The sequence below is a fragment of the Schistocerca americana genome, chromosome 2 (genome assembly GCF_021461395.2).
Source record: "Schistocerca americana isolate TAMUIC-IGC-003095 chromosome 2, iqSchAmer2.1, whole genome shotgun sequence".
Classification (NCBI taxonomy): domain Eukaryota; kingdom Metazoa; phylum Arthropoda; class Insecta; order Orthoptera; family Acrididae; genus Schistocerca; species Schistocerca americana.
In genome coordinates, this window is record NC_060120.1 from 468,205,732 (window position 1) to 468,232,907 (window position 27,176).

At 43.1% G+C, this 27,176-nt stretch overlaps 1 protein-coding gene across 2 annotated transcripts in view; it reads right to left on the bottom strand.

The window, feature by feature from the left end:
• Positions 1-12,060: 12,060 nt before the first annotated feature.
• Positions 12,061-27,176, bottom strand: part of LOC124588692 (protein dimmed-like) — a 280,605-nt gene continuing 265,489 nt past the window's right edge. For both annotated transcript variants that reach the window (XM_047131485.1, XM_047131479.1), the window contains exons 3-5: positions 25,638-25,897; positions 21,092-21,228; positions 12,061-13,191 (exon numbers count right to left, since the gene is read on the bottom strand). In XM_047131485.1, coding sequence (XP_046987441.1) covers positions 13,062-13,191; positions 21,092-21,228; positions 25,638-25,897 — 527 coding nt within the window. In that variant the 3' untranslated portion in view covers positions 12,061-13,061. The remainder of the gene's footprint in view (positions 13,192-21,091; positions 21,229-25,637; positions 25,898-27,176) is intronic.

Sequence of the window (27,176 nt, forward strand, 5' to 3'; positions counted from 1 at the left end):
ATGTCAAGGACGTGGGGAAGAGAAATAATGCAGAATCAATACAACTGAAATAATTTTTATGTGATGCTACAGTACATCATACCATTACATACCGGTACCATTACTGCTACAAAAGGGGCTCAATATGGCGCCCATCAGTGTCCAGAAGAATCTGAAAGCGCAGGATTGCATTCTGCACAGCAGAACGAACAATGTCCATAGGTATGCTGACCACCTCTCTTGATATACTGCGCTTCAGATCAGCACACGTATGAATGTTCCCCTGGTAAACGCAGTCCTTCAGGTAGCCCCACAACGAGAAACCACAGGGAGTGAGATCAGGTGATCGTACCGGCCAATCATTTGGAACGGATCGGCTGATAATTCGATTGTTTCCAAATATGTTTCGGAAAAGCAAATGAACTTCACGAGCAATGTGGGGTGGGGCCCAGTCTTGTATGAAAACTGTTGAGGTGAGTGGCTCTCTCTCCTGTGGGGCGGATGTGACATGTTGGCAAAGTGTATCGCAGAAATTCTGGCCAATCACAGTGCACATATTTGGTCCTTGAGCGCCAACCTATTCAAAAAAGAATGGGAAGAACGTAGCTGTGAAGCCACACCATACGGTAACACGTTCATCATACAGAGGAACTTCATGCACAGTGGAGATGAAGACCTCCACACTTGTCAATTCTGTGCGTTCACCTCACCCGTCAGAGAAAAATGAGCTTCTTCTCTCCATAGGATGGTCCAGGGCCAGCCATCGTCAACTTCCGTCCTTCCGAGAAAGTGGAGAGCGAAGTCAACACGTCGTTGTGCGTCCTGTGGTGCAAGCTGCTGTACGATACGGATTTTGTACGGATATCATTAGAGAATGGCCAAAGCATCTTCCGTACAGTGGACCACGGGACGTTCAACCGTCGTGACGCAGCATGCACACTGCCTGACGATCGGGAACTGCGCGCAGCGTTGTCTACCATAACAATAGCGATTTCATCAACCACCTGTGCTGCAACCAGTCGTGGGCCTCTTCCTGGAGCGACGGCCTGTTCTCCAGTTGATTTGAACTTCTTCATCATTCTCCGCTTAGCAGGTGGAGAAAGAGGACCCTTCCGTAATCGTTTCAGCCGGCGATATTCTCAAAGTACAACTGCAGTATTACTGTTGTTTTGGTAACAGAGCTTCACCAAAAATGCCCTGCTTCTTTTGTCTGACCTCATGTTGACACATCAACAAGTGCACTGCGACTGGTCAGGTGCGTGAAACTATGAATCATGATGACTGATCAAGGCACCTGGTGGCCGTAGGTGCAACTCGACGGTGGCGCTGTGACGCATCGAAAACACGCAACCCAGGAAAGAGCGGGAAACTTCACCAGAAAACACCTCAAAAGTTCAATTCATGGGAGAAATCTCAAACTCTTTCGGTATTCACACAGGAGTCCAACAAGGACGTGGCCGATCGCCACACTTGTTCAGCATAGTACTGGGAAAAATAATGACAGAATGGGAAAAGACGTCAAAGGTATCCAAACTGGGAAAAAGAAACGAAACAGACTCTCAGACTCACTGTGAAATGCCTGGCCTTTGCAGATGTCCTGGCTGTATTAACTAACAACAAAGATGAAGCCATACTAGCGCTAGATAAACTACATGAACTTTTCTGGTAAAGAATATTCAAATGGCAAAAGGCGTACAAACTGGCATGGAATCACTACAACAAAATAGCAATATCGCATAATGCGAAACTATGCCACCAAAACGCGTTTGTCGTAGAGGAACCACATTACTGGGATCACAAAAATTCATGACGCAGAGAAACTAGAACGAAAAATTCTCAGAAAAACCTACGGTGCTCCGAGACAGAACTTGGGTCAGACGGCCTACAAAGGAATTCTACGAACACAAAGACAATATCACGGATAAATTTAGGAAAAGACGCCTACAGTTCTACGGACACTTATGCAGAATGGATGAAAACAAACTCACAAAGAAAATATTTAACGTCGTTATATGCAAGCAAAGTAGAGACCATCTGGATGAAAGGAATGCAAGAAGACCTGCTGCAACTGAATAGTTCAGAAGAAGAAATTGAGGACAGCAGGCAGTTCAGAAATAAAATAAGAAACAAGAAACCTGAGCAACTATCATCGAAAGAAACAACAGGGAAAAATGGACAGGTAAAAAAGAAAAAATCACAGTGAATTATTGAAGAGGTTTTGGGAAGAAAAGAAGAAAAGGAAGTGAAGCTGCAATTGACTCAAGTTCACACGCTCTCAAAACGGAATAATCGAGAACAATAATAAGAAGTAAATAAAAATATAAAAAATACCTCCAGATTCTAGGAGGTGGCAAATGTCGAAAGCAGCGCAGAAACTCGTCCGTGTAACTGAAATAAGGGTGGTTTTGCTCATTTACAATATTGAAGCGCCATCAGCAGCTAGATAATTATTTTTTGATAACGGTAACACTTCATTCTGCTTTAGCCAGCTGCTAGTCAATTTATGATCTTGAACATTGATGACATTAAAGCACCAATTTGAGAGTATACCCTACGTGTAAATCAAAGTGTTATTGTGTTCGTGTGCATCGTTTTCTCACGACTCATAGAAGTAGTTCCTCTTGTTGAGTAATTGAAATGATAAATTACAACAGTAATAACAGGAGGTACACAAACAACAATTTAGGAATAGCAGAATATTTACCTGCTCTGCCCTTGCACTGAAGCTTTGTATTTCTCTAAATGTTGGTTCATGCTGCACTGAGCAGCTTATTTAAAAGTGATAAAGGACTTGAAATAACTAAATTCCTCAAGCGTAGCTTATCTCCCATTGTTTGACAGCAGTAATTACTTTTACTGAGTTCCGTGCTTTGCACGTAAGTGTACATGTGAATACTGTGCGATTGTGCTGTCACGATTGCGTGAGTGAATGCATTTTTTTCTTTCAGATTGCTGCTTTAGATATGAGGTGACTTAATTTCGTGGTGTAGTTACAAATGGTCAGTATTACGTGCGCTTCTTCGCTCTACACTGTTCCAAAAATATTTCGAAAATATTTTTGAAAATTGTACGTTTTTTCCGCCTCCCTATATTTCATAACTTGCAACGACACGATCTTGTTGTCCTCTTTTTTTTCAGTTATATCAAACATCTCAAACACATGCTGAATATCACTGCGGGATGTCGTTTATATTTTCTTGAATCCAGCAGCCTCTTCCATGTGCCCATTGCTAGTTTATTTTCCTTCTTTGTCCGTTGCGTTGCGTTGAAACCATGGCCGAGTCTTTTTTAATGTCTCGTAGGGGCAGAGAAGATTTTTTTTTCTGAAGTAGTGTTATCAGCTTCTAGAATCATCTGCCTATCATCCAAAAATACTGTGTAGAATAACCTGTAGCAAATCAACAGCTTTCGCGATTCTTTCTACATGTCCAGAATTAAAGCAAGCAGCAAAGAGTACGCTTTGTAGGCTTTTCCTCCTCTCATTGGCTAATCGTGCCGATGCCACCCCCCGCCCCCACCGCCTTCTGATAAAAAACGTCAAGTACCGCTCCAAGAGCCGAACGGGAGGGGAAAAGCATATTTTCTAGGCAATCGTGAGTGATGGGTGAGTATGCTTATTCCTTAAATTCATTATGTAAGGATGCATTCAGTGGGCTATGTCTTTTAAACATGATGGTAACAACAGTTTCATATTCTTTTATTAATTAATTACGTCACTTTTGATGGTATTTTCACGTAAAGATTAATTAACTTGTGAGTACCGTTAAATGTGGTCTAGCAGTAGTAATTGTCCATGTGGTGATTTGGTGTTGACTTGTGATAACTTCCCCGTGTCGTCCCTTGCATTCGTTGGAAGCTTCCCTGGCTACCAGCCACATGTATGTCCCTTGAAGTCTTGGTTTCTCGCCTTCAGCGATTAGTCCAGTCAAATAGTAGATATACCTTGCAAAAGGTGGGGTAGAAGAGTTTATTTTTTCAACTCGTTCATATAGCTGGAAAGATTAGAAAACCGAGTTTTGCCAACAAAATTTCGCTTGGGAAAACTTTCTGCAGTCAAAAAACTTCGAAAATTTCGGACTTTTTTCAGTTTTTTCAAAATATCTCAGTTTCATTTGCTCCTATCACTTTAACGTCTATTTTCTTTTTTAAAGAGCACAAAATTCTCTACAAATTTGATTCTTGCCATTTTTTTCTACTCCCAATATCTAAGGCGCTACAGCGCCTCAAAAAATACCAATTTTTCAAATTTTGAGCATAGTGGCAAGATACCTTATTTTTGAACACTATTTTTTCAGTGTCTGTTTGTGTAGTATAAATACATTATACATCATGTTATAAGTTGGAATTTACCACCTCACTTTCAGGTATTCAGTTTCTCTGTATGCAACATGAGTATTGCTGGGCACCCAACTATTGTGATTCTTACATCACCACCTGAAGTTCACTATGGGCCACCTCAGCCCTGGTATTTGTAAAACTATAAATATAAAAATACATCATTAAGAGACATAACCACACAAACACACACACACACACACACACACACACACACACACACACACACACACGCGCGCGCGCGCGCGCGCGCGCGCACACACACAAAATAAATTGTCTCAGGAAACTGAACTATTATTAGCTGCAATAGGCAACCTAATTAGGTAGGTAATTATTCTTGTGTATAAAAGCGACACAGTTGACATTAAAAATAAGTAGCTTTATTACAATTAAAATGCATTGTCAGTTACTAAAAAATGTTGACAGTTCTGGGCGTGTAATACTTGTGATATTGCACTTAAGCGCACTTGAGAGAGACATGAGCATCACTTCCAACGTTTTGATGGGCCAGGTTCCTCAGTGTCACCAGAAATACCTTGAGTTACGGATTCGGGGTCTGTACATAGAGTTGATCCCAGATTGACCTCTTATTTAAACAGCGAGTCAGCCTCAGCAAGTTCGTTTGTTTCGTCAGCGGTTTCCTCTACATCCTCCATAACATCTTCTTCACTGTCTTCATATAAAAATTTTGGCACGTTTTCACAGTTGACCCCAATACATTTCTTGCAAATTGAAGAACATTTCAAACCCACTTTTCTGTAGGAGCACGCTCCGCCACAGTTCAGCTTGCATGAGCATGAAACAATGTGAAGAAGTGCTTCAAGTGCTGGATCTAGGCTCATTATAACGGATATTGGACCGTGGTCACTGTGATTCCAGCCCCATTTCTCAGGAGGTTCCCAGTTTCCCATCCAACTTTGGACTTGTTGGTAAGTCCGCAACGAATGATGTTGTGCAGCATCTTGTGTAGGTGGCAACCGTGCAAGATTAAGTTTGCTTTTTGTGGCAGACTTGGCGAATAGCTGGTACCGCAAATGGTCTAGCGTGTGGGAACTGCTGACACCTCCACTATACAACGCGATAGTAACCTGTTCTCCTGCAGTTATTATTTCTTCACGGGTAGCATGTGGTTTATTGAACGTGCAAAGCGCTGAGGTTAGGTGTTCATTTTTTGCAACAATATTGCAGCACTTAATTTTTCCTTGACCAAAAAGCAGATGTTGTCTCACATTCGCTAAAGGCGTGAGTGAACAGAATATATTCACTGTCAAACTTGTAAGATGCAGTGGAAAACCACTTGTCTTCTGCATTTCCTCTTCCTGGCTTTAAGAAAAATAAGTTTTCAATGCCTTGCCCCAAACCGGTCATGAGCACAAGCAGGTCAACATCTTCTCCTACAATGACAACACTTCCAAAATCTTTGGTTCTTGAAATGGCAGATGTTACAATTATAACGTCAGCATCTTCTTGTGCCTGGTGCACTTCAATGCTACACTCCAGAAATTCCATTTTAAGAAGTGTGATCAAATGCATCTTGTTTCGTTCGTTGTACACGAACTTTTCCTGAGGGACTTTGTTCACCATCTCTGATTTAACCACGTCAGCAGAAGAATGTTGTTTGGACCTACGAATCCCCTCAGCACTCTTTGTGCTACATTTGTCTCCCTCACATGGATACCCATCAAATACAATAGCAAATTGAGATCCAAAATGACATTTCAGGTAAGAAACATACCTTTGGGCTATTGACTTGAAGCAAATATTTCGAGTACAAGTCACTTTGTGGATAAGGTACCCTCCATCAATGACAAAAAATTTACTCGATCCACCTGACTTCACATCTTCCACTGGAACGAAGGCATTGTAGAATGAAGATTTTGTTCCTTTTCGCATGCCTTTTTCTGAGAATAGGGACATTGGGTAAGGAGTAAGTTCATATTTCAGAAAGGCTTTTAACTCTTCTTCACTTTGTTTCATTAAACAAATCCTTTGGAAAAGAGTTAAAGGATCAACAAGAGTAATTTTAGTGCTCCCAGCTTTTACAGAATTGAACGCAGAAAGGAGAGTCACAACTTTATCTTTTCTACGGAACTTTACATCGTGGAAATTGTCACCAACTATTCTTTGCTCGAAATTTGAAAAATTGGTATTTTTTGACGCGCTGTAGCGCCTTAGATACTGGGCGTAGCAAAAAATGGTAAGAATCAAATTTGTAGAGAATTTTGTGCTCTTTATAAGAGAAAGTAGACGTCAAAGCGACAGGAGCAAATTAAACTGAGATATTTTGAAAAAACTGAAAAAAGTCAGAAATTTTCGAAGTTTTTTGACTGCAGAAAGTTTTCCCAAGAGAAATTTTGTTGGCAAAACTTGGTTTTCTAACCTTTCCAACAATATGAACGAGTTAAAAATATAAAATCGTCTACCCGACCTTTTGCGAGGTACAGGCTTTTTTTCTGACAGTTTCACTGGACTAGATTACTTATGACAGTAATTCGAACGTGGATGGGAAGTTACTGTCTTCCAGTAACGCAACTTTTGCGACGATGAGGTCGCTTCCTTCGTGTGGCGACAAGTTTGTGCTGGCGATTTGTGAACTGTTTCGCTACATGGCGTCCGATCTTTCTGGCACAATGATTACCGGCACTGACAGTCTCTGCATTTTATGATGAATTTTGCTAAACTTAACGTACTTTGCCCGCGGGAGATGATCTCCCTGTTTGCCTTTAGCTCTTTCCAATTCAACTGCATGTTTCCATCTATTGAGAACAGAAATTACATCTCCATGGTTGGGCTTTTCTCTGTTGTTTAACTATTGGCTACACCTTCAAATTTCAACGTACATGTTCGATTGTATTATTCTTTCTTCCAGTATAACTGATGATTTTGTCCCCTACACTTCTGAAGGCAGTGTTCCTCATTTGTGATTTGAGTTTGTTCCGTTGCCAGTGTATGTGCGGAAGCATAGTTAGTTTCAGTATTATTCCTGGTGGTGGCATTGTATGGTGTGCAGAGTGAATTGTTGTGTAATAAATGAGTTTTTCTATGGAATTTAGTCAGTCGTTTGGGTTCTTTCCTGAAAAGACAAAGCACATGCTAGAATTTCATGAGGTATCATTTCGAAACAGATCAATAAAAAAAAATGCATGTAAATTTTCCGACCACACATGATCTTGCCGGATCAACTACGTTCCCACTGCGCTTTCTTTTGTCAGATTCTAGAGCTTAAGATTTCTCATTCATTCAAGATTCGGTGCGATCCTTCCACCTGCGATGTGCGACTGTAATACATAAAGCAAACAGGATAACAAACAGATTTTCTCTTATTGCCGCACGGGATTAGCCGAGCCGTCTAAGGCGCTGCAGTCACGGACTGTGCGGCTGGTCGCGGCAGAGGTTCGAGCCCTCCGTCGGGCATGGGTGTGTGTGTTTGTCGTTAGGATAATTTAGGTTAAGTAGTGTGTAAGCTTAGGGACTGATAACCTTAGCAGCTAAGTCCCATAAGATTTCACACACATTTGAACATTTTTATCTCTTATTGAACTAAATTAAGACGATTGTTTTCGCCAATCTGCCAGAAATCAAAACACACTCACATGAATGTGATGGATAAGGTAGTAGTCACACACTGTTTCTGTATAAATCTAGAGTGCGTATACGAGGGTTGGAACTTAAATAGTGGCAACTATTTATTCACAACCGATAAAAAAGAGTTACATTTTTGCACCTATTACTGTCCTTCAAAGTAGTCACGAGCGTTGTGTAGAACCGTTGCCAGCGATGTGGAAGGCATAGTATACCCTTAGCAGAGCTTGTTCTGTTGGTGGTGAGGTCTACTGCCTGTCAAATCTCTGGAACAGTTCTGAAGCGAATGCCACGAAGTGGTTTCTTCATCTTCGGATTTAAATCAAAGTCACAAGGACTTAAGTCCAGGGAGTATGGTGGAAGGTACAGTACTTCCAGTCCCATCGACTGAACAGAGCAGCCACAGCTTGCGCTGTGTGCGCCCACGCATTGTCGGCCAAAATGATGGGTGGGCTGCGCAGAAAGTGTCGTCGCTTCTTTCGCAAAGCTGGTCACAGGTGATGCTCGAAAAACAAACAGTAATACTGTGCATTGAAGGTCTGCCGTGGACGAACGTGATGCGTTAGGATAACATCATCAGCAGTCGTACACGAGAATCACCATAACTTTAGACCGCTCCATTCGCACCATCAACAGAACAGGCTCTGCTAACGGTATACTACGCCTTCCATATCGCTGGCAACGGATTCTACACAACGCTGGTGCAAACGTGTAACGCTTTTGTATCGGTTGTGAATAAATAGTTGCCACTATTTAAGTTCCAACCCCCGTAATTTCGCCATTAAAGAGTAACCATAGACAGTAATCATGTCTTGACATCACAACTGATGAATGTCGGGACCTACTGAATGCATAATATTTCAAAGATCCGTTTTCACATTACCCAGCAAGCCCATTTATGTTGATTACGGTGTTCAGTCAGTTGTTATCCTCTGTGCCAGTCTGACAGTTAGTCCTGCCGCTACAAAGCCTGTCTGCTGTTAATCATAAATCATAGCCCTACTTATAGATGGGGAGAATGAGGTAGCTTGTCAGTGAGATAGGGAATAAATTTACACTCCTGGAAATTGAAATAAGAACACCGTGAATTCATTGTCCCAGGAAGGGGAAACTTTATTGACACATTCCTGGGGTCAGATACATCACATGATCACACTGACAGAACCACAGGCACATAGACACAGGCAACAGAGCATGCACAATGTCGGCACTAGTACAGTGTATATCCACTTTTCGCAGCAATGCAGGCTGCTATTCTCCCATGGAGACGATCGTAGAGATGCTGGATGTAGTCCTGTGGAACGGCTTGCCATGCCATTTCCACCTGGCGCCTCAGTTGGACCAGCATTCGTGCTGGACGTGCAGACCGCGTGAGACGACGCTTCATCCAGTCCCAAACATGCTCAATGGGGGACAGATCCGGAGATCTTGCTGGCCAGGGTAGTTGACTTACACCTTCTAGAGCACGTTGGGTGGCACGGGATACATGCGGACGTGCATTGTCCTATTGGAACAGCAAGTTCCCTTGCCGGTCTAGGAATGGTAGAACGATGGGTTCGATGACGGTTTGGATGTACCGTGCACTATTCAGTGTCCCCTCGACGATCACCAGTGGTGTACGGCCAGTGTAGGAGATCGCTCCCCACACCATGATGCCGGGTGTTGGCCCTGTGTGCCTCGGTCATATGCAGTCCTGATTGTGGCGCTCACCTGCACGGCGCCAAACACGCATACGACCATCATTGGCACCAAGGCAGAAGCGACTCTCATCGCTGAAGACGACACGTCTCCATTCGTCCCTCCATTCACGCCTGTCGCGACACCGCTGGAGGCGGGCTGCACGATGTTGGGGCGTGAGCGGAAGACGGCCTAACGGTGTGCGAGACCGTAGCCCAGCTTCATGGAGACGGTTGCGAATGGTCCTCGCCGATACCCCAGGAGCAACAGTGTCCCTAATTTGCTGGGAAGTGGCGGTGCGGTCCCCTACGGCACTGCGTAGGATCCTACGGTCTTGGCGTGCATCCGTGCGTCGCTGCGGTCCGGTCCCAGGTCGACGGGCATGTGCACCTTCCGCTGACCACTGGCGGCAACATCGATGTACTGTGGAGACCTCACGCCCCACGTGTTGAGCAATTCGGCGGTACGTCCACCCGGCCTCCCGCATGCCCACTATACGCCCTCGCTCAAAGTCCGTCAACTGCACATACGGTTCACGTCCACGCTGTCGCGGCATGCTACCTGTGTTAAAGACTGCGATGGAGCTCCGTATGCCACGGCAAACCAGCTGACACTGACGGCGGCGGTGCACAAATGCTGCGCAGCTAGCGCCATTCGACGGCCAACACCGCGGTTCCTGGTGTGTCCGCTGTGCCGTGCGTGTGATCATTGCTTGTACAGCCCTCTCGCAGTGTCCGGAGCAAGTATGGTGGGTCTGACACACCGGTGTCAATGTGTTCTTTTTTCCATTTCCAGGAGTGTATTTTGGCACAATAGCAGTGATGACAAGTCTCCATGAATCAACCTTAGGACAGTATAGCGTGGTATTCAGGCAGTCTTTTTTAGCTACGAGGATTGTGAACTGAAGCCGCATTTGGTAACATATTAATCATATGTGTATTGCATCAAATCTAAATCAGATACAGCTCTTACCGAAAACGTATATATAGGATCCATAACGCTGCCATGGAGCAGCTATTTCGTTTCATATATACCGTTATGTTTATGACCTACATCCAGCTATTCGTTGTTTTCCTTGAGGAATATGTGATAGATTTTACTTAAAAGAGCGGGGCTAATTCACTTCCAGGTTTAGAGACACTGACGGCTCCTTTGCCCTTTCTGAGTCTTGGCTCATCCAACTATCTTTAACAACATTAGGTCTGATTAACGTGGAACCCATTTTCACTGGCCACTGAATGGTGCTAACACTAATTGTTTTTTCTGAATAAATATTTAAAAATATGAAACTGAATATTCTGGGTTTAGTTTTCTTTTTGTCACTTCGTTATCGAAACATGTTCGGCATTAATTTTTTTCCCTCGAGAGCTTTATATATGACTATAATTTATTAAGGGTACTATGATAGCATTGTACCGTGGCTTCTCACTTCGTCCTTTTGGTTTTGATTAACATCTCTCTATGCGTGGCCTCCTTCTTGTGTCTATTCTGCCGCAGGTACGCCTTCTTAGAAGGTTTAGCAAATAGCTTGTATTTTATGTGGCCCCTCTGCCATCTTTATTTATTTTACTATATACAGTTTTCTTGAGCTCATTCAACTATTCCCCCGAAAGCTCTGTTGTGTTACGTTGTACTGTATTCATAGTACTTTTTAAGAGGGGAAGGACATCCGAGGTAAGATTTTAAATCTTTCCACATTATTTCACGAAGTGAGGGTATGTGACGGCAATCGGTCTAGAGATGGAGAACTTCATTCGACGTAATCCTTTACATTAATCAAAGCCTGTAAGCTACGTGCCATGACTGGGTTTCATTGTCTCCCTTCTTTTCTTTTCTTAATGATAAATAACAACACAAAAACAGTCTATATTCCACAAGCACGCTTTTGATTGAACTTGCTTCTTCTGTTCCACGTTTCGCCCCTGTGAAAGGGACAAAGAAATAATGCACGGATTCTATTTACATAGGTTGGTGACTTGGATGTAAAGATATGTGGTGAAGGACTGCGAAGTGTCTAAACTTATATGCCGACTTGGTTTTGTACTGAGTAATTCGAAATAAAATTGTGTGAACAGATGAGAGGAACTGTGTCGTATATGGTAATAGCTTATGGTGGATTCGAGTCTTAACAATTTCGAGAGTGGCCCGAGTGTCGTCAATGGCAGGCTTTTGCAGGTACATTCAGTAGTATATGTGGGCAGTGCCTGCAAAATTGGGTTCGAATAGAATTAGTAGCAAAGAAATAATAAATTTAACGCGATGCCTGTGAGACTCGGCTCCGACTCGAAAGTTGCAGAAAAGCTACATGCAGATCGTAAATTTGAAGTGTTAATAAATGGATCTGTTTCTGTGGATTTCAAACCTCTGCGTCGGTGGTCTGTGTCCAGAAAAATAGATGAAGCTTATTATAGGTAACATCAGAATAATATCTGAGAACTCATGTAGCTTAGGTAAGTGCACATACTACTAAATAAACAATGCATGATATCTGTATGAATTCAGTTTTAATGAGAAAAAATCACGTTTGGTTTGGCACCACATATGGATGGATTTTACGTGTGATCGAAGAAGGTACAGTCCCTTTCTGACGACATATTTTGCATCAGTATTTGCGGTAACTTGATTTTTTGCACACTTTGTCATTTCTGAAAAGTGAAAGTACTGATCTGCAGATCAAGTAGCAGGGCGTTAATGACTTCCCCTTGTTTCTATAACACATTTTGTAGGTTAGCATACTATGATCTCTTACACAGAAGGACACATACACTATGATCTATACATTTCTCATGGCAGGATTATATTAAATTACGAGTTTATCTGCTTTATACAATATTCCACCGCTAACTTGTGAGCGGAATAGTAATAAGTATTTCATTCATCACCTTCAAATCGCACCCTGTAGATCTTACACGATTGCACAATAGCTACTCAATTGATGTTGGAGTTGCTGAGAAGAGCTAATACAAAGTCATTAATATAATGTACCAAGTATTAAGTATCACGTATATAAAAATATTCATGTACCCAATGTAGGTAAAGAACATTAAACACTCTTATAATAACTAAAGACTATTCTTATTTCTAGCATAGTTTCTGTGAGCACATTTTCCTCGATACAGGTCTCCGTAAAGAGTGCGAAAATTCACACAACTCCCTCTGGTGCTGCTGATGCTTCGAAAAGGTTCGTTGCTACCGAAACACAGAACACCACAGTTTAACACTCGCGCACTCAGCTGCTTCTAGAAGAGAAGTTTACGGTTCACAATGCAAGCACTTAAAAAAAATCCACTTAAACGACTGACTTCTAGTTATGTTTGCACTGCTGTGAACCACAGTCTTGGAGCTGGAATGTTGAGTATGAGCACGTTAACAGTAAGGCACTTGGGTCGCGGGCCAACACTGGCAGGTGCGTGCGGCGGTGGCAGGCGGCTGGGCCAGCGTGCCGGTAACTATGGACTGCGTGGAGGGGCGGTGCGCGGCCGGCGGCGTCAGAGCGCGGACACGGGCTCCAGGTTCTCCTGGTAGAGCGAGTTGTTGTTGGGCTCCATGTCTTCCGGCTCTCCGGCGCTGTTGTTGCCGTTGGTGCTCTCGTTTGAGGCACATTCGACGTCGAAGAACCTGGAAGCAGAAGCAATTGTCAAAGTATAAGCTTCTCGAATTACAGCATACTAACTAGTACACTACTGGCCATTAAAATTGCTACACCACGAAGATGACGTGCTACAGACGCGAAATTTAACCAACAGGAAGAAGATGCGGTGATATGCAAATGATTAGCTTCTCAGAGCATTCACACAAGTTTGGCGCCGGTGGTGACACCTACAACGTGCTGACATGAGGAAAGTTTCCAACCGATCTCTCACACACAAACAGCAGTTGACCTGCGTTGCCTGGTGAAACGTTGTTGTGATGCCTCGTGTAAGGAGGAGAAATGCGTACCATCACGTTTCCGACTTTGATAAAGCTCGGATTGTAGCCTACCGCGATTGCGGTTTATCGTTTCGCGACATTGCTGCTCGCGTTGGTCGAGATCCAATGACTGTTAGCAGAATATGGAATCGGTGGGTTCAGGAGGGTAATACGGAACGCCGTGCTGGATTCCAACGGCCTCGTATCACTAGCAGTCGAGTTGACAGACATCTTATCCGCATGACCGTAACGGATCGTGCAGCCACGTCTCGAGCCCGGAGTCAGCAGATGAGGCCGTTTGCAAGACAACAACCATCTGCATGAACAGTTCGACAACGTTTGCAGCAGCATGGACTATCAGCTCGGAGACCATGGCTGTGGTTACCCTTGACGCCGCATCAATCGCAGGAGCGCCTGCGACTGTGTACTCAACGACGAACCTGGGTGCACGAATGGCAAAACGTCATTTTTTCGGATGAATCCAGGTTCTGTTTACAGCATCATGATGATCGCATCCGTGTTTGGCGACATCGCAGAGAACGCACATTGGAAGCGTGTATTCGTCATCGCCATACTGGCGTATCACCCGGCGTGATGGTATGGGGTGCCATTGGTTACACGTCTCTGTCACCTCTTGTTCGCATTGACGGCACTTTGAACAGTGGACGTTACATTTCAGATGTGTTACGACCCGTGGCTCTACGCTTCATTCGATCCCTGCGAAACCCTACATTTCAGCAGGATAATGCACCACCGCATGTTGCAGGTCCTGTACGGGCCTTTCTGGATACAGAAAATGTTCGACTGCTGCCCTGGCCAGCACATTCTCCAGATCACAATTGAAAACGTGTGGTCAATGGTGGCCGAGCAACTGGCTCGTCACAATACGCCAGTCACTACTCTTGATGAACTGGGGTATCGTGTTGAAGCTGCATGGGCAGCTGTGCCTGTACACGCCATCCAAGCTCTGTTTGACTCAATGCCCAGGCGTATCAAGGCCGTTATTACGGCCAGAGGTGGTTATTCTGGGTACTGATTTCTCAGGATCTATGCACTCAAATCGCGTGAAAATGTAATCACATGTCAGTTCTAGTATAATATATTTGTCCAATGAATACCCGTTTATCATCTGCATTTCTTCTTGGTGTAGCAATTTCAATGGCCAGTAGTGTATTTTTTTCACTAAATCACAATATAGCTCCCTTACAAATTAATTACACAAATGTAAACTTTAATCGTGAAAAGAGTAAATAACTTACAGAGATGTCTGATACAGCAAAATGCGGTACATCTTCAATCCAAATCTAACGCGCTTAGTTCCCGACGTTCCCGCTAGGTGGCATGAGCAAATGAGTTACTCCGAGAGTCATTACGGAGTCATATAACGAACGGTGCAGAGTGTGCGCAGTGTTGTGTATGATTTCATGAATCCAAATCCGCTCCCACAGTTGAGAGACAATTCAGAGCCGGATTAGGATCTGCCAGCAGGCTCTGACGCAGCAGTTGGACAAGTTCGGCAGTCTTACATTCGTAGTTCGTGTAAATCAACAAGACGAGCCACCTTAGAATTAAATATGCCTAACGTTAAAGTGTGCAAGGTATTACAGAAACGCCTGGTATCAAACTCTAAAAACTGGAACTGTTGAAAGCTTAAAGATAAACTGACAAATAAAAAAGAAAGAAGAAAAACGAGCTGAGTTTTGTTTAGATATGGTTAACGAAATGCAGAATGAAGATGACTTTTTCAATAAAATTGTATTCATTGTCGAAACCACCTACCATACCTATGGTAAAGACAATCGTTTGGATATGAGGTGAGCAGAAACCATGTCACATAATTACAAACAATCCAGATACACAAACACATAATGCACACTCACATCAGAAAGCACATCCCTCAACACAAACATAAAATAGCACATCAAGATAACACACTACAACCAACTTATACACAAGATTAGTAACATCTTCAAAAACTCAAAATTAACATGATTTTCAAGACAAATAGAACAACACAAGAGAAATTAGGAACTGTGACAGAACAGGGAGATAAATAAAAATTTTCAGGAATATGTGAACTAACATGTAATAGCTGCAACTCTAAATACATTGGGATGATTGTAAGAACTTTTAATATCGGGTACAAATAACGTACAAGGTTGTTGAAAAGTGAATGGACTCACTTCATATATTAAGAAAATCTAATAAAAGAAAACCACCAGCGCTACAACGGGATAAAAATAGACGTGGTAGTCTTGCCATAACAGTAAAACAAAGGGGCTGCTCTACAGGAAGAATATTTCATACAAAAGGCAATAAATAAAAATGAAAATACTTTGACTGACCAAAAGAGCGATAATACACTCCTGGAAATGGAAAAAAGAACACATTGACACCGGTGTGTCAGACCCACCATACTTGCTCCGGACACTGCGAGAGGGCTGTACAAGCAATGATCACACGCACGGCACAGCGGACACACCAGGAACCGCGGTGTTGGCCGTCGAATGGCGCTAGCTGCGCAGCATTTGTGCACCGCCGCCGTCAGTGTCAGCTGGTTTGCCGTGGCATACGGAGCTCCATCGCAGTCTTTAACACAGGTAGCATGCCGCGACAGCGTGGACGTGAACCGTATGTGCAGTTGACGGACTTTGAGCGAGGGCGTATAGTGGGCATGCGGGAGGCCGGGTGGACGTACCGCCGAATTGCTCAACACGTGGGGCGTGAGGTCTCCACAGTACATCGATGTTGTCGCCAGTGGTCGGCGGAAGGTGCACGTGCCCGTCGACCTGGGACCGGACCGCAGCGACGCACGGATGCACGCCAAGACCGTAGGATCCTACGCAGTGCCGTAGGGGAGCGCACCGCCACTTCCCAGCAAATTAGGGACACTGTTGCTCCTGGGGTATCGGCGAGGACCATTCGCAACCGTCTCCATGAAGCTGGGCTACGGTCCCGCACACCGTTAGGCCGTCTTCCGCTCACGCCCCAACATCGTGCAGCCCGCCTCCAGTGGTGTCGCGACAGGCGTGAATGGAGGGACGAATGGAGACGTGTCGTCTTCAGCGATGAGAGTCGCTTCTGCCTTGGTGCCAATGATGGTCGTATGCGTGTTTGGCGCCGTGCAGGTGAGCGCCACAATCAGGACTGCATACGACCGAGGCACACAGGGCCAACACCCGGCATCATGGTGTGGGGAGCGATCTCCTACACTGGCCGTACACCGCTGGTGATCGTCGAGGGGACACTGAATAGTGCACGGTACATCCAAACCGTCATCGAACCCATCGTTCTACCATTCCTAGACCGGCAAGGGAACTTGCTGTTCCAACAGGACAATGCACGTCCGCATGTATCCCGTGCCACCCAACGTGCTCTAGAAGGTGTAAGTCAACTACCTTGGCCAGCAAGATCTCCGGATCTGTCCCCCATTGAGCATGTTTGGGACTGGATGAAGCGTCGTCTCACGCGGTCTGCACGTCCAGAACGAACGCTGGTCCAACTGAGGCGCCAGGTGGCAATGACATGGCAAGCCGTTCCACAGGACTACATCCAGCATCTCTACGATCGTCTCCATGGGAGAATAGCAGCCTGCATTGCTGCGAAAAGTGGATATACACTGTACTAGTGCCGACATTGTGCATGCTCTGTTGCCTGTGTCTATGTGCCTGTGGTTCTGTCAGTGTGATCATGTGATGTATCTGACCCCAGGAATGTGTCAATAAAGTTTCCTCTTCCTGGGACAATGAATTCACGGTGTTCTTATTTCAATTTCCAGGAGTGTAGAAGAAGAGTATTCAACTTATTCACAATTTACCATAAGAATGTGGAACTCATACACACACAGACACACAGACACACACACACACACACACACACACTCACACACGGCGCCCCAGACTCTCTCCCCATAGCCACTCCAACACCCCACTCTACTCTCATCCTCTACAGCTCCCAGATTCCTTAGTCAGCCCTAAAGTAAATGAGCAAGAATATGTGCAGTGTGCTGCAGTGCAGGTTATGTACAGAGAAATTTTGAACAGTGACATTGCAATAGAAAGAATCTCGTATTATCTACATCTAGTACTCGCAATAAGTCATAGACGCAAGAGAAAAATATAAAATGAATGTAAGTGAAAAAAAAACAACTATGTAGTTATAAATAGAAATAGTTAGGTTTCAGTGAGCTGCTAAGAATTACTACGTATCTATTGTCAAAATGTGTTTAGGCGAAAGATGTTTGATACACATAATTAAAACATTTAGTTGCAATAGACAAATTTTTTCTAATCTATACAATAAAGCATAATTTATATGTAAGAGTAACAGAAATGCTTAAAGAACTCCAATGGGAATCCTTGGAAGACAGTTCAGTGAAGACCTGCTGGAAAAATTTAGAGAATCTATATTCGAAGAAGATTGCACGACCATTATACTACCACTGTTGTACTGTATATCTGGTGTAGTGTATAATGGAAATAATATAAAAAGATTAGGGCGTGTACAGACACATATAGACAATCATTTTTCCTCCATCACTACGCAAATGGAATATAACGGAAAATCGATGACATCTGTGCAATCCTCCATGCGCACTGTATAGCGACTTGTAAAGAATTTATGTAGATGTGTATGAGGACATGGATGTTGACAGCAGCTGTCTGAACGTGCTGGAAAAAGATTCTCATAGTTCGATTTTCTGCTTAACTACACCATAGGGGACGGCGGGGGGGGGGGGGGGGGGGGCGGGGGGGGGGGGGGGATGGACCGGCACAAAACGTCACTACAGCGTAAAATCATGATTCTATGCCAACATGAATTTATAATAGCAGATGTTCTAATTTTTGGGGACGGAATACTGATCTGTTTCAGAACTAGATCAATCAACGGTGGCAGGTTTGCTGTGTCGTTTCCAAATAAACATGTGTAATTCATACAACCAACTGTCACAAAAAATGCAGACACCTCTTGAATAAAGTGGGGGAGTTGGCTCAAGCAGCGGCTGTCCAAAGTGTTCCGAGAGTGATTTTATTTCTGATATATCAACGAAGTCTGTCCAGTAACTATTGTTCCAGCATGAACTAACAACTTTAAATAATAGATGTGCCAAGTTTCAAACAATTCCGACACGCGGCATTGCCGTAGTGAACCATCAAAATGTTGTCTACGGAAGACACACGTTGCAAGCAACGTGCTGCAATTGTATTCACAGGTGACGAGACTTGGTGTTATCAATACGACAAAGTGCAGAACGGACTTCTGATGGTTTACCAAAACTGAGCATGTTGCGACTGACAAATCGCAGGTGAAGACAATGTTCATCGTCTTTTTTTTTTTTACGCTCACGGTGCTATCGCAACTTCTTTAGTCTTGACGACCTATCAGAGACTCATACTGCACTTTGTGGTATTGATAATAGAAAGTCTCCGTACCTGTGAGTTCAGTTACAGCACGTTGCTTGTAACGAGTGTCTTCTGTAGACTCCATTTTGATGGTTCACTATTGCTCTGCCATCCGTCGGAACTGTTTAAAACTTCACACAACTGTTGTTTACAGTTGTTAGTGCAAGCTGTCTTCATAGTTACTGCGCTGACGTCGCTTATGCGCCAGGAGTACAATTAGTCCCGTAAACTTTTAGACGAACGTTGTACATGCCATTAACGATGATAAAAATGAAAAATGTACTATCAAAGTAATTCTTCAGAATAAACTTATACTAACACTTGCTATGGTACCTTCATCTCACTCTAAATATATACCTATATATTTACATATAGTGTATAAAATGATACATTGTCTACCAGAGTATATATTGCCACTCACTGTCTAGATACATGTACTCCAAATATTTAAAACTACTTTTCTCAAGAGTATGTTGTAGTCACATGTTCAGAAAGATACACAATTTGAAGGAGTACAGATATCTGTTTTGCAAGCAGAGAGAAAATGACACTTGATGGATAGTAAAATACTTATCAATTTCTTGCAGAACATACACAGTAAATGTGCCTTCACAATTTTAACATAAGAAACTTGCCACGAATTTTTATTACTATTCGAAGGAACAAAACAACGAGAGACTGTTGCACAATTCTTAAATTATGTGAAGGAAGCAATAATTCTGGCTATGTGGGGATCATTGAGAGCTGATGAATTATCTTTTAAAAGAGGAGACATATTTAAATATTTGGGAAGCACCTTTGGCGAACAGAATAGAATGGAAACTTAGATTAAGGCAATGATCACAGCGGCAAATAGGGCATGTTTTGGTTTACAGGATGTGCTATGCAGAAGCGACGTTTTGAAAAGTTTTAAAAACCCACCACATCAGATTGTAATTCTCCTAGTAGTTCGGTATGGGTCTGAAACATCTACATCAAGGAAAGCAGACGAACAAAAACCGCTAGTCTTCAAGGGAAAGATATTAAGGCAAAGGATGGAAGAGGAAAGACCACCGTGTGTAGCATTCTTAGGATCCGTGGAGGACAGAAAGTGCCGAAGACGGGCACGGACAAGATGAAAGGATGGTATCAACAAGGATACGGACGCGATGGGCTTAGCAGAATGGGCCACGAAAGCAAGGAACAGAAATGATCGGTAAAGGAATGCAGAGAGAGCATACATATGGTCTCCCGAAAGTTAAGAAGGAGAAGAAGATGTGGGGATCATCTGGTTAATTGTATTGTGTCAGTCTGATACTTCTCTGCTTCATTTACAGTTGCAGCTAATGACATAATCAGAGATATGTAAATGAACCTTGATAACGTACAGATCGACCGGAAACTGTTGACGAACTACAGTATGGCAGGCGATGATAACGGCATAAACCTGTAGGTACGAGCAAGTTCTGCGCTCAAAGACTGGGATTCCCCAAAATGGTGGTAGAGAGGCCACAGACAATTTATATGATTCGGGGAACTATTAATGCCTTTGAGTAAGACTGCACGTAAACATGAAGGAAGCATTGTCGATATATTGCACGACAATTAACGCCCACACGTAGCGTGCACGGTGCAGTGAAAGACGCATTCAGCTGGGAGATGCAGAGGGTAAGGAGCATGTTAGTGCTTTTAGAACTTCGTAATGTTTGCTGATGATACTAGCTTTGAACTGCTCGCTAGATAGATCTATATATCTAGAATAATTAGTTTCTTCAATTGAGTTTGTAATAAGTAGATAGAGATTACTGAGCTATTAGTAAATAAATTTAACCAGTAATAGTTAAACTACGTGCAGGTTCGCTGATCATATATTGTTGTTTTAAAAATACAACAATAAGTTAAATTAACTTTAGAATGATCAAACTTTATCGATGCATTCATAAGGTAGATACTTAGGGGGAAGAAGATCTAGAGAAGGAACAGGGAGTGGCCGATCTTTGAGATCCGCCACAGGCATTTTGTCTAGTGGAAGAGACTGAATTTCGTGTAAAATTCAGTTTTATTAGAACAATGGTTATAGAAAGCAACACTTGTCGTCAAGTTCCTAATATTGCAGAAGTCCAATAAATACTTTTCATTCTAAATATTAGAGTAGGTATTTGGCCGTAACTTTGTCATCTAATGCTGGCACATGGTGATTTACTGGGTTTGAGTTTGATTCTACTTACGTGTAAGGTTTCTCCTCGCCCCGCATCTCGCAGATGACGTTAGTTAACGCCATTATGTAGTTTTTGGCTAAGGTCAGCGTTTCGATCTTCGATAATTTTCTCTCCATCTTTACGTGTGGTATGACTTCCCGTAATTGCTGAAAACAGTGTTACAGGATTAGTTTCCAAAGTAGCCGCAAAAAGCAGTGGTATCACAACACTATTAGATTAATTAGCAAACTCAACAATATTTAAAGAAGAATCATATACTAAAATGAAAATTAAAGAAAAAGTTAATTATAATCAGATATTTTTCGTAAGAGGACGCGGAGATTAGTGTTTAATGTCCCGTCGACAACGGGGTAATTAAATGGTTCAAATGGCTCTGAGCACTATGTATGGGACTTAACATTTGAGGTCATCAGTCCCCTAGAACTTAGAACTACTTACACCTAACTAACCTAAGGACGTCACACACATCCATGCCCGAGGCAGGATTCGAACCTGCGACCGTAACGGTCACGCGGTTCCAGACTGTAGCGCCTAGAACCGCGCGGCCACCCCGGCCGGCCCGGGGTAATTAGAGACAGAACACAAACTCGCATTAGGGAGGTGTGGGGTAGGTAATCGATCGCGTCATTTCAAAGCAACCATTGCTGCATTTGCTTGAAACGCTTTATGTAATATCACGGGAGACCTACATCTGGATGGCCGGTCGCGGGTTTGAACCGTCGTCCTCCCGAATACGAGTCCAATGTACTAACCACAGCGCCAACTCGCTCAGTTACAGCACTATTACCATAAATGCAGCAGCGTTGCGGAAGCTGAGGCGTTAATGCTAAAACGTGTTGAAGACAATAGCGAACTTGGTCGACGCAGGAAGTACAACGATGGATTGTATACTGGTGTACAGAGGCGAGTTTAAATCAGGGTCATACGTTTCTCCATTCGGTAAATGCAGTAGACCACCGACTGCACACATTTCGTATCTATCGCAACTACGCTTCCGCCCGTTGTCGATAACATTAGAAGTGAATACAGTGGTAAACGTCATACTCAGTTGTTGGGTGGAAAGTATCCTTTGGATTCAGTCTCCCGAATTACAAAAAAAAAAAGGTCTTGTTTGTACTGACTAAGAACAGTATATATTCCCGTTGGTGAAGTTGCCTGCCTGCCTCAACGATACAGATAGACGCACCGCAGGTGCAACCACAACGGAGTGGTTATCTGTTGAGAGGCCAGACAAACGTGTGGTTCCTGAAGAGGTACAGCAGTCTTTTCAATAGTCGCAGGGGCAACATACTGGGTGATTGACTGATCTGGTCTTGTAACATCACACAAAATAGCCTTCCCGTGTTGGTACTGCGAACGGTTGAAAGCAAGGGGAAACTACAGCCATAATTTTTCCCATGGGCATAGAGCTGTACGGTATTGTTAAATGATGATGGCATCCTCTTGGGCAAAGTATTCCGGAGATAAATTAGTCCCCCATTCGTATCTCCGGGCGTGGACAACTCAGGAGGATGTCGTCATCTGGAGAAACATAACTGGCGTTCCACGGATCAGAGCATGGAATGTTAGAAAACTTAATCGGGTAGGCAGATTAGAAAATTGAAAAATAAAAGTGGATAGGTTGACGTTAGATGTAGTGGGAATTAGTGAACTTCGGTGGCAGGAGGAGCAGGACTTGCTTGGAGTTTATCCTTATATGAAAGTGGTACATGGACGATAAACAGTTTAGACAATAAGAGAATAGAAGCTTTTCAAATCTGGAGCTACAGAGGAATGCTGAAGGCTCGCGTAACTAAAAGAGGAAATACTGAACAGAATTGTGGAGAAAAGAAATTTGTAGCACAACTTGACTAAAACAAGGGATCAGTTGGTAGGGCACATTCTGGGACATCAAGGTATAATGAAACATCCTCTTCTAACATTATCTTTTTTTATAGAGATAACCGACACCATGCATACTATCGATTGTTGCATAGGTTAAAATTATCTCAGGTGTTTCATTAAAAGTGGATAGGTGGCTTGCGGAGTATGGATGTAGATGAAAAGAATTCATATGAATTTGTATACCTTGTATTATATTTCAGGCTAAAATGTATGAAAACGAAATTAATGTGTTACAATCGATATGTACTAACAGTTAAAATTACTCTTCTTTTAAAAATATTTGAAATTACGAGATTTCTGGTATACTTGATATTCATATTATTAATTGTACAATCTAACTCTAATTATTAAATTTATTTCTGATTTATAAAATAATGATATAATTTGGTGAAGAATCTTCTTTGGTAAAGAAAGTTTGTAAATTTTTTTGCTTTGTAAACCCTTTGGAATAAAAATTCAAGAATAATACAGGGGCACATCTTCATCAGTTATTTAGTCATCAAGAACCTACAAAATCGAAATTTCAGCTGCAAGAATGTACCCCTAGATAAGACTTTGAGCCAACAACAACAACAACGAGATTATGAAGATAACTAAAAAGTTATTCTTTTGTATATATTACCCCTCTCGAAGCTTTCAAAATTTGTGCAAAAGCAGAGAATTTTAATAGTGATGTGTGGGACGGTAAGATTACAAAGGTACCACCAGTTAAGTATTGGAGGGAAGTGTGGGGGGAAAATCGTACAGGGAGACCAAGAACTGAATACAGTAAAGAGATACAGAAGGAAGGTTGCAGTAGTTTCCAGAGACGAATAACTTTGCACAGGACTGAATAGCAGAGAGGGCTGCAGCAAACCAGTCTTCGGATTGAAGACCTCAACAACAACAACAACACTGAATAGAAGCTTGTCGTCTGCTAAATTTGAATGTTATATTTTAGTTTCGGTTACCCAGATTAAGTTCCAGAAGGAATCTTTCCCTCTACAGCGGAATGTGCGCTCTTTTGAAACTTACTGACTGATTAAAACTGTGTGTCGGGCCGGGACGCGAACCAAGCAGTTCATCGTGTCCGGATAACTCAGTTGATAAGAAAATTCTCACTGATGGGCATGATTAGGGGTATGTGTCAAGCCGGCACACAATTTTAATTTGTCAGGAAGATTCGTGTGTGTGTGTGTGTGTGTGTGTGTGTGTGTGTGTGTGTGTGTGTATGTGTGTGTGTGTTGTTAATGAAGACAGGAGAAAAGGGGAAGTATGAATCTAGTGGCAACAAAAAGGATACTATTTTGAATATAATAAATGGAGTCTCAGAGCTGAACGTTTTCATTGGCTGACGAATCGTCATCAACCATGTCGTATGTGGTCAGTCTATGAGAGAGTACAGAGAAATTTACACTTTAATACAGGACAGTCGTGAACAGCCCGATGTTTACTTGCATCATCATTTACGCAGGGTGGCCACTGCATGGGCGATGACTCCATTTATTGGACCGGAACCTGTCTTAACAGTCACTAAGCCGATGGTAAATCCGAACTACGTGGCTGGATCACGAGGTAGTATGTAGTAAATTGGAAACAGAAAACCAAAACGTAAGAAGCTTGGGCCTGAATAGAAAAGACAGATTAAAGTTATGATAGATCTAATGACTTACCATGGAAACTTCAGGAAAAGCATGCACACAATGGGTATAGAAAAAGAAGCCCCTAAACGCCGACTATGTGGTGCGGGAGACGAAACTGCGTCACATTTAATCTTCCAGTGTGAAGGACTGGATGCGCAAAAGGCACAAAATATTTGGGTCATTAATCCCTGAAGAGACTGTGTCTAAGAAAAAACCTAGTGAAGGGTCTCGTACTGCTCTACTACCTACTGGCCGGGAGATAGCGCACAATAGAATGAATTTAGATGTGGGCAGCAAGGGACCAGGAGACCGTCGTTTTGTATCCCTGGTTAAATCAGCCAACCAATCTACCCTTCCCTATCTGGCAAAATATTTCCGACTGAAGTTATATTCTCCATCACGTCTCTGACCAGCTGCCTCTGGAGCTCACTGCCAAATTAAAACGGTGTGAAAAGTGGTCAGTTTGTGTGTGTGTGTGCTTTTATTTTGATTACCGGACTTTTTGACCATTGTACTTATTTAAATGTTATAGTTAATGTCAATGATATTTGCATTTTAATTTATTTAATAACTTGCGCAAAGGCGGCTCTGTAAGTTGGAAAGATGAACTCAAAGGTAAATAAAACGTCAAAAACAAGCAGTGGGCTTGGTCGAAAAACAATTTTAATCTGCCATGAAGTTTCATAATAGCGCATTCTCTACTGCGGAATTAAAGGATTTCATTATGGCCACATGTGGTTGGAACGCCATGGCAGTATACTGCCACATGCCAAATGGTAGAGCGGTTTTCAGGACAATATTCTGAAGACGTTTTATGAAATGCCTCGTCGCGTAACTGTCTACACACCCTCTCCCATCGAACCCAGATTCAACGCTACTTCACTTTTGTGACGTCACTGTGATCAATTAGAACGGACCTGGTTGATAAGCAAGTCATTCCTTGTGCGGGAAGCGAATTGCAACTCGATTAAGAACATGTATTCTTACTCACTCATTGCCTCATGGCAGTTAAGTCTTTTGCCTACAAGCCACGTCGCTCAGCCACTCACCTCGAATGCATCGTTGAGCGAGTGCATGCGCATGCGCTCTCGCTCGTTGCTTTCGAGCCTGCGCAGGTTACGTTCCCTGGCGGAAATGCCCGACTTGCGCCGCCGGCCGCCACCTGCGCCGCCTCCGCCGCCGCCGCCGCCGCCACCACCACCGCCGCCCCCGCCGCCTCCGCTGCTGCCGAGGCTGCCCTTGCGACGGGGCCGAGGTGTCTGCTTGCGGGACGAGGGGCCCCCTTCCGATCCGGAGCTGTCCCACGAATCTGCGGAAAAATTTGCACTTCAGTTTGCAACTTTTAAGCCATGTTATGAAAAGACAGGTTGCATATAAACTCATACGCTTAATAAGTACTATCCCAAACTGATGAAAATCATTAACAAGTTACTGAGCCAACTGTTCCGTTCTCACAGCCACATCCGTGTAGGGGAATGTCATGTAAGACGTCGAAGAGGATGAGATGACGAATTTGATAATTCACGAACATGACGTTAGGTGGACGGACAGTGTTTACTTCATCACGGAGCTTTAGCGACTAGCCGTATGCGTCAGGACCAAACATTTCATCCCGCAATTTGTATATTTTTTCGTAAGCAAAAGTGTTGAAGCCCACTGTATGTGAGTTTTTGACGTACTTCGCAAGGGATAACGTATAACAGTAAGTATTTTAGTTTGATATTCGTGAAGAACGTTCAAAACACTCCCACGTTTCCACGATTGTTTCGACTACGCTGCAGAAGACGTAAAAGTTTTCTAGTTACGGTACCGCTTCGTAATGTAACAAACTGTAGTGGAGAAACCAGCGTATCGACCATGGTTACAGTGCCCTTTCTCTGTGTCTATTTGTCAACGTTGGGTTCTCCATTACAGTCCGTTTTTTTATTACATTATGACGCGGCGACCATACTCAGAAAACTTTTATGTCAACTGACTCTGACCGGGAAAGCGTACGCAGTTGTACGCTGCAGAAGTATCTCTGAAGTGCCCTGTAACACCCTCCATATAGTCTTGATCTCTTCCCATGAGATTTCCATATTTTTGGAGCCCTGAAAAAGACATTTGGGGCCGTTGATTTGCTTTGGACGAAGGGGTGCAAAATGGGTATCATCATGGTAACGCAGGAAACCGCAAACGTGTTACCATGAAGGCATTGACCGTCGTGTCTCACAGGGAGGTAAATGTATTAGCAGCAATGGCGGTTACTTTTGAAATTATAAAGAGTTTATTTACTTTCCTCCATCTATCTCATTTTCATTTGCTTATCCCTTGTAGCCTCTTGTTTAAGTAAATCTTTGCCTTAGTTCGTCATGTTAGCTGACCTTGTTCGTCATCTTATCTGAATTTTTTTTTCTAACAACGCATTTTAGTACATAACATTAAAATAATATAGTTTGCTTCAAGTTACACAGTTGTAAGAACTCTGTGTCATATGATCCTTCCAGTCCCCAACAACAGGTTTTAAGGTTATATTCGCTATTTCACCCGACTTTTCCTGCATGTAAATCAGATGATGATGGGGGATTCCGAGGGATTCAACAGCATGG